This window comes from Vipera ursinii (assembly GCF_947247035.1).
Source record: "Vipera ursinii genome assembly, chromosome: 1".
In the NCBI taxonomy this organism is placed as follows: Eukaryota; Metazoa; Chordata; class Lepidosauria; order Squamata; family Viperidae; genus Vipera; species Vipera ursinii.
Window position 1 is genome coordinate 261,265,839 of NC_139512.1, and position 15,446 is coordinate 261,281,284.

A 15,446-nucleotide genomic window follows, 5' to 3' on the forward strand; every position below is an offset into this window, starting at 1 on the left:
ATCAATCAATCAATCAATAAATATAAATATAAATAAATATAAATATAAATAAATAAATAAATAAATAAATAAATAAATAAATAAATACATAAATAAATAAATAAATAAATAAATAAATAAATAAATTCTCCCCCCCTTTCCCTCGCACTTTTGATTAAACCTGCATAACTTCAACTATCTGAAAAGGAAGCTAATAAAATAAGGAGGCGAGTTCAGGGAAACTTAAGGCTCTTTCAAAAACAATCCCTTTCGTGGGGAAAAAAGAAATCTAGGCTGCGCACACGTTCCATTCACACACAAGCTAAGGAGAAAGGTGGCATTATTAGGACTGAACTGGGGAGTGGGGGGGGGGAGAAATGGTCGGAGCGTCTGCGAGCGGGATACCAGCCCGCAAAGAGGAAGGTAGGTAATACGAGGCGGCGCGTCGTGCGCGCGCGGCGCGGGGGGCGGAGCTGCTCCTCTTTGAACTCGGCGAGTCGAACAGGAGGAGGAGGAGGAGGCGGCGCCGCGTCGGGGCGTCGGGCCCTAGGCGCGGAGACCTGCGAGTGGCTTGCTCCGCCTGGCTCGCTTTGCAAGGGATCCCGACGGTCGTTTCGGAGAAGGAGTTCTCTCGCGGTTCGGGTGCGAAGGCCAGTTCCGGCTGGGGAACTGGATGGGAAGCAGCTTCAGCGCGGGGGGCTGCAGGGGCGGCGGGCATGGGGGAGCGCCTTAGCACGGCGAGCTCCCCGCCGGAGCCAGACGGAGCCGCCCCCGAGCCGCGTCTCTCCGGCACGGAGACTCAACCTCCGCTCCCCACAGTCAGTGGAAGGACACCGAGGCCCCGGCCAGAGGACGATGCTGGACCGCCGCCCGCTGACCCGCAAGGCCAGGAGGCCGGCGACGGTGGCGGGGCTCCCCTGGAGGAGGGTCCGCGCTCGGAAGCACCGAGGAGCACCAGCTGCCGGCTTCCTTCGAGGCCCGTCTCCCGTGCGGAGAGCGAGCCGTCCCGCCACGGCCCGCCTGCTCCTCCAACCCCGGGAGAGGGCCGACCGGCCGACCCCCCGTCCGCTGTCTCGCCGCCGCCGCCGCCCTCCCAGCCGAGTGTCGTGGGAGCTGGAGGGAAAAGCACCCCTTCCGGAAACGTCGAGGTTGACCTGTATCTTCTGCCCGACTCTTTCGCCGGGCTGATCTCCGGCCCCCTCTTGGTGCTTTCTTGCCGCGTCTGTCTGGAGGAGAAGCCCCTGAAGCCGCTGCCGTGTTGCAAGAAGCCGGTCTGCGAAGCCTGCCTCAAGCGCTATCTCAGCTCGCAAGTGGGTATCGCTTTGGCCCAGTTGCCCTTGGCCTGCCCTTCTTCTCTCCCCTTTCCCCGGGGTCGGTTGGGGGATGCCTTTCCCCCTCCCCCAAAGGCCCTCGGGCGCGGGGTCTTTGCCTCCTATTGGCGATCCCCGGTTGGCCGTTCTTCTGTCTCCGGCCGGCGGCTGTAAAATCCGTGCGGGGATTAGCGAGCGCTCTTCACACGTGCAGAATCCTTTCCTCCCAGTCCGTGGAAACCTGCTCTCTAGCCCAGCCCCAGGCACGCGTGTATTGTATTTAGGGCAGCGTTTCCCAACCTTAGGAACTTGAAGATGCGTGGACTTCAACTCCCAGAATTCCCCAGCCAGCTATGCTGGCTGGGGAATTCTGGGAGTTGAAGTCCACGCATCTTCAAGTTCCTAAGGTTGGGAAACGCTGATTTAGGGAACGAAGCTTCCAGTCAGGGAGGACTTGGCTTAATCTTCTTCTTCTAGCCCATAGGTTCCCGCCCGTCTTGTTTTCCTTTTTCCATAGGCGATCGTAGCGCTTCTTAAATGTGGAATGCCCTTCTTTTTACAGCGTGTGCTTCCTGAGTTGAATGCCTAAACTCTTTTCTTGTTATCCTCCACCTGGTTTAATTAGTATCACCTTTTCTATCAGTACCATGATCACCCCCCACACACACTTCCTGTTCCAGCCCTGTAATATCCCTGAATTTCCTGTTCTTCCTTTCTCCTTTGGGTCCACTACACAGAACTTCTGATGGTGGTGGGGGGGGGGGGAAGACACCGTGTTTTTAAAAGACAAATTTCCTGCTTCTTTTGTGGGGAGAGGGTGGTGGTGACTGGTATGAGCTGAGTGTTTATCTGTCATAGAAGCCATTGAAGGCAGTGCAGCGAGAAGGTAATGCAGCCTTTTTTTTCCGAATTTGAACTTAACACTAGGTTGGACCAGATCAGATTAGAGCATGGATGGGGAGATATGGAATAGAAAAATGGTTCTCTACCTGTGGTCTGCGAACGCCTGGGGGCCCATGATGTCATCACAGGGGGTCTTGCGAAAGCCTGAAGAAATGTTATTATTTAAATCTTGAGTTAAGTCTTGCAGGTCCCTGGCCATGGTTGTGGCCACAAAGGGTATCTAAAGGGGGTTCGTGGTGAAGAAAAGGTTGAGAACTGCCGGAATAGAAGAAATAGAAAGTTGGGGTGGAGGTGGAGACATCTTCAAAGAAGATAACAAATTCTTGCATGTTGTTATGTAGAAAACTACATGGACCTAACCATGCAGTTACCGTGGTCATTGAGAATCAAGCTCAATTTGAAGGAGACTTTTTACTTTAATCAGTGCTGTAGGAAATGGCATTTGGCATTATCTTGTGAATAATTCCTTTCTCTTTTTCTCAGTATCAACAATCCATTGCTGCTCTAATGCTTGAGTTCTGTTGCAAATCATATAACTGCAGCTCCTCCTATGGGACGCACACACAGACATGTCTGCATTTTTTTTAAATGTTAGCTATTGTGTTGTGTTTTGATTTTCTCTCTCCCAAGGACTATCTTCACTAGAGTTCATTTTTGCATTTCTTTTAAACTTAAAATCAGTGCAGGAATAGTAAAAAAAAATATAAAAATGGACCTATTCCTCTGTAAGAGGGGGGGAAACCTTGAAAGTTATAGTAGGTGAAAAGGCTTTTCAGTTTTGTCCAAAACTCTTCAAGTTAATGAAAGAAAAAAAGGGTGCAGGAGTGAAAGAGATTAGTAAAATTAGCAGCCTGAAGTGTGTGTCTTCTGTAATGCTAGTTTACTTATCAAAAAAGTGATCCTATCAACATATTGCTGACATTTTTGCTTGCATTTTTTTCTTTTATCTCATATTTGATGATATCACCATAATTTTTACAAGAGAGGTTTGCTGAGTTTATTCTTATTCTAAGCCAAGGCTTGTTTTAACGATAGTTTTCTGAGTTAGGTTCATACATTCTGCTAAGCCATAGCTATGTTTTGCAAATGTATTACATAGATTACACAAATCGTGTTATGAATTAATATTGTGAACCCAGATAATTTTAATTTAGTTAATAAACTGTGACTTAACAGGTTAGATGAATCAGGTCAGTAGTTCACTTTCTAGCTTAAAACTTTTAATCAGGCGAATAACTTGGATATGTCTTACACCAAGATATTCTTTTTATGCTTTGGAATAGCTGTTGTTCATCAAGCTCTATTGAAGATATTTTTATATTCATAAAAATGTTTAAAGATCAACATGATCTTTTATTTCTATTTTCTGTATATGCCAAAGTATTTAAAGCTTTTATACTGTCTAGTCATCTGAAAATACTCCTAGAATAAATTACAAATATCAGAAGTAAAAGAATCTTCAGACAAAATAAAGGAAGAAAAGAGGGTAAGATAAAATAATTTTTATACATATTAACAGCCCTGTGATGTAGGAGCAAGCTATTGAAGAGTGATGTGGCTAAGTAATCTAATAGTAGTCTATAAAGAATTCCACCTCCATATTTATATCAAAGAATCTGAGACACTACAGGAGTTTTATCTAAGTTTTAAGTTTAAGTTTAAGTTTATTAAATTTTTATACCGCCCTTCTCCCGAAGGACTCAGGGCGGTGAACAGGACATATAATAAATATAATATCTACATGATTGACAAAAAACATTTCCTCTTTATGACAACATTTTTGTGCTATCTTTAAAATGAATCATTGGGATATGAAATTGGATGAAAGGTTATTTAATATTTTACATTTATATGAGGCTTTGCTCTCTTGTTCCAGTAAAAATAAAATCCTATGCTCAGTTTTGGTGCTAATGTTTTTGTTTTGCTTTGTTGCTAGTCTTGATGGTCTTCTTTTTAAAAAGTGTATTATTTAACTTGATAGAAAATTCAGGTCTTTCAGGATAGGTGGAATGTTGGCTTGCTGATAATGCCTACTAATAGGCAGACTTCCTCATTTTATCCTATAAAATTTCCAAACAAATTTTGTTTCCCTAATTTCCCCAGAGGCTGAGGGAAGTGGGCAATTTTGAGACTCTAGTGACATTATTCCAAGCAGTTGGCCAAGAGGCTGGGTGATTTATCTTGAAAGATATTTTTGTGTTTAATTTTAATTTTAATTTTAAACAGATACACACAAACAACTGAATTATAAAAAGGAATTTAATTTCATAGTGATTTTTTTGTACACAATGGGAAAATAGTTATTGTATGCTTATATAATTTAGTTGTATATTTACTATACTGCTGGCACTTAATAAGTTCGTATGTTGAAGGAAAGTTAAAAATAGTATATAACGTGACGGTAATATTATTCCTTCGATCTTACAACATCTTTGGGAATAGGTCAGTGTTACATTGTTTATCATTTGTGACTTTGTTCTAGAAAGTACAGAGAGGTGTTTTCCATAACCCAGCGAACACAATAAAATATTTAAAATATGAATTGGGGAAAGGGGATATCAGTTACTGATGAATGTCAATTAAAGCTCATACCACCGTATACAGTAGAACTATGTGTACAGATGTTGATTTTAGCTAAGTATCAAGCCTTCACTCACTCCAAATCTTAATGATACATGTCTTTACTGCAATAATGATAAATTGAACTGATTGCTTTTTTTTTCATCTGAAGTGACAATTACTTTTTAAGGTGCTTAACCTCAGAGACAATCTTTTCAGATGGCTTATCTGAATTGATCACTTGAAGACCCTTGAAATGGGGCTGGGGCTTGAAGGACCTTTGAATACTAGAAGCACTAAATCAAGGTCATAGTGACCAACAGTAACACATACTGTTTTAGACAATTAAGGTTGTAGGTCCTCATCTTGCAAAGTTCTGAGCAAATTTGTTTAATCGGTAAATATACTAAATAATTAAACAAAAAGGTTGTTTTTTTTTTGAAATATATGAAAAATAGGATGTGCACTGCGTTTAGCCCAGTGGTGGGATTCAGCCAGTTCTCACCACTTCGACAGAACCAGTAGCTAATTTTTTGTTGCCCAAGCCCAGAATGGCATCTGTATAGAGAACCGGTTGTTCTCATGTTTGAATCCCACCACTGGTTTAGCCCCTTTCTTGTATTCTGTAGAATACACCATGCAAATGCCTGCTAGATTAGGTAGGATAAAACTGTATGTAATTGGTTCTTGACTCATTTTTGATACGCAAAATTGTGTCAGCTCCTTCAGCATAGCTTGGCCAGGAAATAGGAAATATTTTGCATGATAACATTATATAAGCAGTATACTTCAAAACATGGGCTGGTCATGTGCTGTCTTGAACCAAATAATAGGAAATAACTGGATTATACAGGGCAATAATATACAATAAGAAAATGAGAGATCACAATAAGCCATAATTATATTTGTTTGCTTTGGGCATAGCATTTTATGTGCATCCAGCTATTATGGTATTTGACAGGCGTAAAACTGTGTGAAACCAGGCAATTGTACTTTTTTTCAACAAAATATAGTTGAACAAACCATAGCTTAATTTAACATGTGAACCTACATGATGCCTGTAATGAATTGACCCTTGTATGCCTTAGATCAGGGCTTTTCAACCAGTAGTACAGGTACCACCTGTGGTACATTGGCACCTGGCAGGTGGTACACGACCATCCTAGAAAAGTAGTAGCGGGGGAGGGGAATGAGCTGAACCAGTGGCAGCATCGCACAAGCCTGAGCGGGAGATAGCTGGAGCTGCAGGGCTGTCAGGGCTCAGTGGAAGCACCAGGATCAGCGCCAGGCTCCAGCTGGAGCTCGGTGCTAATCCTGGCGCTTCTGCTGAGCCCAGAAGAAGCTCCAATCAGCTGGAATGTTGCAGCATCTCCAGGGTCTTGTCATTTACATTCAGATGCTTGGCAACTGATTCATATTTATGACGGTCACAGTGTCCCAGAGTCATGTGAAGTGACCAAAACTTGCTGCAACCAAACAGCAGATGGGGGGGGGGAATAAAAACCAAAATCCCCCCCGCTGCCATTCCTCAATAGAAATGCTCACAACAGTGAAAACCTTGGACAGGAGGAAGAGCGCCGCCGGGCGGGCAGGCAGGTATCTTGCTCGGCTATGGCTTGGGAGGCACTTTTTTCAGTTCCATTGTAACTTCAAACAGTCACTAACCGAACTGTTGTAAGTCGAGGACTACCTGTACTTCATCACTTTTTTCCTTTTTGGGGGTGGGTCATCAGGTTTTTGACACCTTGCTAGGCAACTGGTGGTACTCAGATGTTGCCATATCCTAAAAGTGGTATAGTGGGTGAAAAGGTTGAAAAGCCTGGCCTTAGATCAGGGGTTCCCAATCAGGGGTGCTCGCACCCCCTGGGGGTGTGAAACGATATTCCAGGGGGTGTGAAAACTTGGGTTTAGAAGTTTCAAAATTATAGTGTATATGCACAATTCGTTATTTTGAACTTTTGTAAGGAGTGCGAGAATATATCAGAAGCATTCTAGGGGTGTGGGGTATAGAAAAGGTTGGGAGCCGCTGCCTTAAATATAGTGATTAAACAAGGAATGAATGTTATGGCAAGAATATTCTTAATTTTTTCTTTAGCTATTTCTGGTGAGAAGAATAGGACATGCTTAAGATATCAGCTAGAAGTAATTCTAAAGCTCCTTCAGTCTTCAGGATTATGTCAAGTGATAGGGGGAAATGTCCAACTCTTTCTTTGGCAAACATTTTTAAAATGTTTCACTCTTTAATCAAATTTTGTAAGATACTCAAGGAAAAAGATTCCCTTTCCTGTTCTGCTGCTGACTAATGACTGTGTCAGCAGAAACATTTCTGTGTTTTGTGTATGCGTGTGAATTACACACACTTTGTTTAATAATAATAGGTTTAACTCTTCCAACTATGCATATTCTTTAATATACTTTATCATATTTCCACTAGGCTGGAATAACAACAAATCTGTACAGAGCATTCCTCTCTATATTAAAATTTGAACTAATTATTTATTATAAAATTCCATGTAATAATTTGTTTGATTCACTATATGATCTACATTGTTATACAGAATGTAGTTTATTTCCAAGTGACTTATAATTTCAAATATAGGTGCAAAGAATATCAGTACCAAACTTTAAAAGAAAATTTATTCAGATTTAAATTTATTAAACACTCTACACTGCATGCTGTTAATGAACTGAAAGAATAGTATTACACTACTGTAATGTCAGACAGATAATGAACAGCTGGAGATAGAAGCCTGTGGAGTCAGCAGGCAAAAATAGGCATCATTTTGAGTAAGCTGACTCACATCTTCAGCAGAGTTTTCCCAGCCAATTATTAATTGAACTTTTTTTTAATTAAATTGTTTCTGTATAGGGCTCAGGTATGGCAAAAAAATGTATCTTTTTAACTTCCAACCATATATATGAAGTATTTTCTTGCTATACTGAACTAACTTTCTCTTATCAAGTTATGGATTATAGTCCTTTAAATCATCGGATCAAGGTAGCTCTCTGTGAATTACCTTGGGGATTGCATGATGAACTGCTGTTGTTTTTGTGTTGCTTGCTGTTGCTTCTTTGTTTCTAAATGTGTTAACAATATGTAAACTATCCTTAGAGCATATAAAGATAGCATATAAATTTAAGTTGTTATTTCAGTGTGCTACTTTAAGGCAAGAAGGACAACTGGCCATATTTCTCAAGCAAGTTTCAGGGTATGTGGAGATTCAATCAATTACATAAATGTGTGCATTAATAGTCCACAAATATTAACTAATATGTATGCTATGAAGTGTTAAGGGACTTTATTGCATTGACACAGCTGCTCCAATAATTCTTGAAGCCCTTTCACTGCACATGTCTTCCTCTCCTAAAAAAACTGGTAGTACTAGGTCTGTGAATGCTGTTGAATGCTTGATATGTATGTACTCTATGGAAAACGCGCTTTGTGTGTCTGTATGTTTTCTATAAAGTAATGTTGCCCTGCGTTCAATATATTGTTCAGAGTATGCTGTGATGGCTCAACTCAAATATTTTTGCATTATATGGATTGCCTAGGCTTTTTAAATTGAGTTTCCAGCAATTTTGAGTTGCAATTTATTATGTTGAATCTGAAGAAATACCTTCTTATAGAGAAGTTATGCTTTTTTTTTGAGTCATGATCTTTGAGTCAAATTGCACTTCTATCTGTTTTGGACAGTGAAAGCTATTCTACTTATAACATAGTCTAGTGAATCTTGAGGGGCTACCACACAGAAGAGGGGGTCAACTTATTTTCCCAAGCACCAGAAGGCAAGACAAGAAACAATGGATGGAAGCTAATCAAGCAGAGAAGTTACCTACAACTAAGGAGGTATTTCCTAACAGTGAGAACAATTAACCAGTGGAACGGCTTGCCTCCAGAAGTTGTGGCTGCTCCATCACTGAAGGCTTTTAAGAAGAGACTTGGACAGCCATTTGTCTGGAATGGTAGAGGGTCTCCTGCTTGTGCAGCGTGTTGGACTAGAAGACCTCCAATGTCCCTTCCAATTCTGTTATTCTGTTCTGTTGACGGACCCAATTCAAACAAGATGTATAGACACCAAATGCACCCTAACATACCCCTAACTTTAGTGTTTGACATACCCCTAACCTTGTTTGATTCTTTCTTGGAATGGTTTATATGGGGAGCAATTTTAAATGAAATGGTTGAGATTTCTTCAGAAGCTGTGCTATTAAAGTAACTACCATAGTGTTACCTATCATGTTCTTTTTAGTGATAACAAAGCACAGTTTTTTTATAGCAGGCTCTTACTGGATTGAAGGAAGATAGGTCTTCAACTTACAACCACAGTTGAGCACAAAATTTCTGTTGTTAAGTGAGACGTTTGTTAAGTGAATTTTCCCCTATTTTAGGAATTTTCTTGCCACTGTTAAGTGAATCACTGCAGCTGATAAGTAAGTAACCTGGTTACTTAAATGAACATGGCTTCCCCACTGACTTTGCTAGTGAGAAGGTCACAAAAGGTGATCGTGTGACTTTGGGATGCAACAGTGGTCCTAAATATGAACCAGTTGCCAAGCATCTGAATTTTGATCACATGATCATGGAGATGCTGCAAAGGTTGTAACTGAAAAACAGTCATAAGTCACATTTTTCAATGCTGTTGTAACTTTGGTCATTAAACGAACTTTTGTAAGTCGAGGACCACCTGTATACCTTTTTCCTGCCGGTAAATATAGGCCTTGCCCAATGCAAGAGAAAGAGAACTTTTTCCACAAAAATTACTTTTTTTTCTACCATAAATGCTAGTTTGAACAATTGTTTTGTTAAACAGTACTCTTAGTATTTTATTTATTTATGAAATGTATATGCTGCCCATCTAATCTAGAGGTGACTCTAGTACTGAGATCCCCAATCTTTTGGGCACCATGGACCGGTTCTGTGGAGAGAGGTTTTTCCACAGACTGGATGGTGCATGGTTTTGTGTGCTGCTTGCATCTCGTGGATGGGCTTCACCTGTTTGTACAGACCAGTTGCTGGCATGCTGCAGCCCAGTACTGGTCCACAGATCGAGGGTTGGGGACCTCTGCTCTAGTATATACCAGTTTTCTCAAACTATTCTGCTCCTGGTCTCTGGTGACTAAGAATTCTGAGATTTGTAATCCAGCATGACTGGACAGTTTCAGGCTATGAATGGTTTATTGCAAAACTTCCAACATCAGCATAATTACTAAATTCCAAAATGGGTTGGACCAAGACCAATTCTGAAAGGGATTTTTAAAAATGTTAATAGTCGTTTTTTTTTCTTGTTTACTGTTTCTTACTTGATTCAATAACATAGTGAATGCCATTTTAAAAACACTGCTGCCATTAAATGAAAAAGAAGAGGCATGTTAAGCCATGATTGTACTTGGTGGGTTACCCTAATTTAAAAAGCGCATATTTAGCTTACCAACCACACCACTTATGGTCTATTATGCTATCTAGCTAAAATTTTGTGGTTGGAAACTTGTAATTTAATGAGGGTACAAGAAAAGTTGAAAGATCATTATCTAAAATAATCCAGTGGCAATGTGTGGTTTCCAAACTCACTTGAGTTTTCTGAGACTATAATGGCATTTCCACTGAGATATTTAACTGTGGTTGCTGAAATAGAATGGACAACAATGGTGTTAGATCAGAGGTGTCAAACTGCCGGCCCGCGGGCCAGTTGCATCATCCGGATAAGCTTCAGCAATGCAAAAGTCACAACACATCACGGGATGTGGTGAGTTAGACACCTGTTTGTTAGATGAAATTGTACTGAATGGCCTCTCTTACTTTGCCATTCTGATAGCTTATTGTTTTTCTGAGAAGCTTTAAAGAGATGGAACAAACCAACAAACATGCCTAGGGTGTCATTGGGATTTCACAAAGACCTAATGTGACAGGACAATGGTAAGACTCCATATTTGGGTTTACCCTATAGTTACGAGAACAGCAAAATCTCAGTATTCTCTGCTCTTACTGTGTCTGCAAAGTGCCATTCAATGCTAGGATGGACAGACTCTGCCAGAGAAGGATAGGCAGAAGAATTGTCTGGAAGGTCATTGTGGTAAATTTCTTAGGTCTCCTTGGAGTTAGATGCCAGCTGGGCAAATCCAGAGGAAGTAACTGAGACTACATTTTATCAGGTTATCTGTGAGGACTTTGATTCTGTAATATGCAAGGAACTGGACAGGGTGAACTGCAGCATTGACTTTCTCTTCCATTGTGAAAGTCTCTATGGAGGTGCTAGGATCCTATATTGAGGCATTGCACTACATGGACATTCTGAAAATTATGTTTTCAATCTTCTCTTTTGGGGAAGTTTGTTAAGAAAGTCGTGGTGCTGCAACTTAGACAGCCCTGGAGGAATCAGACCCATTTTATCATATTTCAGGCTTGGGTACAGTTCAAAGATGACATTGTTTGCACTGTGGGAAACCTCCGGTAAAAGCAGATAGGGGAAGTGTGATCCTCCTAGTGGTGTTTGATCTCTGTCATTGCCCTTCAGTACTATCAATTATGGAATCCATCAAGGATTTGGATTGGGAGGCTCTGTTCCACAGTGATTCCTACAGGGGTGGTTCCAGTTGACAGTGATGGGGAGAAAGTTCTAGGCTTCACTGTTATGGAGTGAAGTTATTCTTCAGCATGGGCTTAGGTATTTTCAGTACCTAAGGTGATGCCATTGAAATCTGTGCAGATACCTGCAGGCTGTTTGGGTCTGGAAAGGCAGAGGTAGATTGAGTCTTAATCAGGATGGTATGGCTCTGGGTTTGTAGCCCATTCAACTCCAGAGCAGTTTGCCACAATAGTTCTGGACTGGGTTGGTCTCTACTGTATTGACCTGACTTATAATTTGGATGTTCTCCTAGATCAGGGGTAGGCAACCTTGGCTCTTTTATGACTCATGGACTTCAACTCCCAGAATTCCTGAGCCAGCATAGCTCAGCATAGCTGGCTCAGGAATTGTGGGAATTGAAGTCCATGAGTCATAAAAGAGCCAAGGTTGCCTACCACTGTCCTAGATATACTGCTCCTTTTAGGGAACAAGCTGTAGCTCCCTCCTATGACACAGCTTTCTCTTGCATATTCAAACAACACCTTTCCTTTTGGCATTTTAAGAAGTCTGTTAAGACATTGCTAGTTAAACTACGTAATTACATTTTCCCTTCAGCTTTAAAGTTGTTAATTATGACCAGTTGATTGTATTTTATTCCTAACTCCTAGTCTTATTATAAAATTATATGTTAATTATTTTCTTCTTTTGTATGTTTTTATGCTGAGTAGGAACTCTACACTCAGAATCGTAAACTCTGGCAAATCCAATAAAAGTAGTCACACTCTGTCTTAAGAAACCAGGTGTTCTTTAAATCTTATCATTTATTACAATTGTTACAAGTAAAAAACAATGCATAATGGCTGTTTATAAAAGCTGTTTGTTTCTTTATAGGTATGGCTTTTCAGCAATAAGGTCAGATTGATGTAAAATGTATTAATTTGTTCCTACTTCTGAAATTTGATTCAGTTAATTTAGTTCTGTTTAAAAATAATATTTTCCAATATTCTTTTCTGTCTGATGTGTTTGTTTGGGGGAGGTTCCAAGCACTTGGTAATCATTGCCTACTATCTCCCCTACTTCATTTCACTTGAGGTGCTTTTAATATAGAGAGTCATGTAATAACTTTTTTTTCCTTTTCCTATAAGGACTCAGTAAAAATAAAGTATCTAATTATTTTCAGCTATTTCATATCATGCAGAATTGGTTGTCTGAAGAAACTGGTTCATTCTTTCTGTCCTTAATCCAAGGATGATTGTGGTTTTGTCCCCAAAATAATAAGGCAACTGAAATGAAGTTTGCTTTATTAAGAGGAAATGGATTAATTCAGAAATAAGTTGCTTGGGATTTAAATCTCAGTGTGTTAACTTTTTGCCAAATAAGTTTCAGTTACTGAAATGATACAATATCTGTTTCTGAAAGCTCCCTTAAGAAGAATTCTAAGTTCTACGGATGAGAGGATTTTTCATGTTAGATGAACATTTTGTGATTTCAGTTTCTGTATTAAAATGTTTTGAAGATGAACTTTTGGAAAAGGTACTCAGTCTGCTGCAGAAGAACATTTAATGTTTTGGGATAAAGAAATGGGAAGGGACGTTCTTTACAAATATTGAATTAAAGAGTTTACAGATTCTACTTTTACATTACTTTATGATAAACAGCATTACGTTTTTATGGCTCAAGCTTGGAAGTAAATGGAATTTGAATTCAATTTCAGACAAATGGTACTATTCTAAAGTTGGGTTCTTTAAGCTATGAAAATGTACAAAATGAGAAATATTTATTTATTTGTGCTAAATAAAATAACATATGCATCATCTGTATATATTTATATACTTTGAAGGAATAGATCAGGCATGTCAAACTCGTGACGTCGCGTGACATATCGTGACTTTTTGCCCATTGCTGGCAATGGGGAGGGTGCAGTTTCGTCGTGATGCATCCAGCCCACGGGCCGGCAGTTTGAGGATGCCTGGAATAGATGATAAAATTGGAAGAGGTATTTTCTGTGTTTCAAAATCAGTTTCAAATAGTCTTGAAAAGAAAACAAAGTTGCTATTCAAATAATTTTGATTTTGGATTTAGACACATTCTATGGAAACAAAACTCCTAAGGAGAAGATAATAAAAGCTTGTCAAAGCTGAATATTTTTGTTGTTGTCAGCTGCACCTGCAAGAACTATTTTAACTGAAAGGATGTTTTGCTTCTTGATAAACTAGACACCAGGGATTCGGAGCAAGAGGAACATTCAGACTGTGGTGACTCACTGTCTCTTACCACTAATTTAATATACTAATCATTGAATTAATTTACCTTGCACTCAAATTTTAAATACAGCTGATACTATTGTAACCTTCTCCAAGCTATCACCTTCCAATTGTGTTAGAGTTGCCCTGTTATGTGGAAATTGCAACTCCAGCACAATAAAGCATGCTTTATTGATGACTACTGCTTTAATGTATCTATATACTCATTGATTTCTGTAGCTGTAATGGAATGTGTAGATGACCTTGGGGAAAAAGAGAGAAGATGCTGGCTAGGAAACAATCAGACAAGAGAAGCAGGACCTCCCCTTAACAGTCACAGAAAATTAGGAAGAAGGACCCACTCTTAATTGTTCAGATGGTTAAAAACGGTCGCTGGAAATTTGTAATTGGAAGATTTTGTCAATGTAGCCTCACAATGAAGTAGAATTAGTTCATCTGTGTTTCTTGTCTGGCTTATCGTTTGTTTGTGTTTGTGGGTGAGAGTGTGTGTGTGGGGGTGTGTGAGTGCGTGTGTGGGGGCTGACAGTAACTTACTGTTACCACACTTGTACGTCAGAGTTATTAGATTACTGTATTAATATTAAATTATATATGAAGTAAAATGTTACTGTTCATCACTCCATTTGACTGATTACCTGGCAATTCTGGCTGCAGAACCTGCTACATTCCTCTCTAAATGCTATAATGTGAAGCAAAAATGCACATTGTGACATCTGTAGGGCTCTATATGGGTTCCAAAAGGTTGGGTGTGGCCCCTAAAGCCCTTCCAAAAGTTGTTGCCAAACTACTTTTTTTAATGTGACTAAAAATGAGAACTATAAAATGCATCAGGAATAACCCTGTGCTTAAATTAAATCTAAATTTAATTCTAATTCTAAATTAAATAACATTTTTATAGAATAGAATAGAATAGAATAGAATAGAATAGAATAGAATAGAATAGAATAGAATAGAATAGAATAGAAAGGGACCTTGGAGGTCTTCTAGTCCAGCCCCCTGCTCAAGCAGGAGAACCTATACTATTTCCGACAAGTGACTGTCCAGTCTCTTCTTAAAACTCCAGTGATGGACGGCCCACAATTTCTGGAGGCAAGCTGTTCCACTGGTTAATTGTCCACACTGTTAGGAAGTTTCTCCTTAATTCCAGGTTGTGTTTCTCCCTGATCAGTTTCCAATCATTGTTTATTGTGTGCTTTGGAGAATAATTTGATGCCCTCTTCTTTGTGGCAGGCCCTCAAATACTGGAATACTGCTATCATGTCACCCCTGTTTCCTCTTTTCTTTAGACTAGCCAAACCCAAGTCCTACAGCCATTCTTCATATGTTTTAGTCTCCAGGCCTTGGATCATTTTAGTTGTTCTTCTCTGAACTTTTTCCAAGGTCTCAACATCTTTTTTTTGTTTTGTTTTTGACCCCATGACACTATTCCAAGATTAGTATAATCCTTAGTCCCAAAGAGCTCTGTACCCCAGATGTTAAATGAATGTATCTAAATATTAGTGTAATTTTTAACACATTTTGGTATGCTGATGTAATACATGGTGATCTAAATATTGCAGGGCAGATGTTTTATTGCAAAGTGTTTAGCAGGATACTTGCTTTTAAATAAAATATACCGGTAGATAGTTTTCTCTAAACCCATCTTTATATAGACCATAAATAGTGGATAGTGGGGCTGTATGAAAGTAATCCCTTATTAGTTGCTCATGATTCCTGTTTTTTAAGATTTTTAAAAGAATTATTTTTTGCTTCTGAAATAGCAAGAAGATAATTGAAATAATTATGAAAGTAAAGCCTCCATATGGTATTATTTCATATAATACATTTTGAACGTTATTTTAGTCTTCAAATAATTTATTCTTGTGTTA

The 15,446-nt window shown here is 39.6% G+C and overlaps 1 protein-coding gene across 2 annotated transcripts in view; it reads left to right on the top strand.

Moving 5' to 3' along the window:
* The first annotated feature begins 504 nt into the window (after nt 1-504).
* RNF217 (ring finger protein 217) overlaps nt 505-15,446 on the top strand; it is a 56,888-nt gene continuing 41,946 nt past the window's right edge. For both annotated transcript variants that reach the window (XM_083352925.1, XM_083352924.1), the window contains exon 1: nt 505-1,289. In XM_083352925.1, coding sequence (XP_083209051.1) covers nt 696-1,289 — 594 coding nt within the window. In that variant the 5' untranslated portion in view covers nt 505-695. The remainder of the gene's footprint in view (nt 1,290-15,446) is intronic.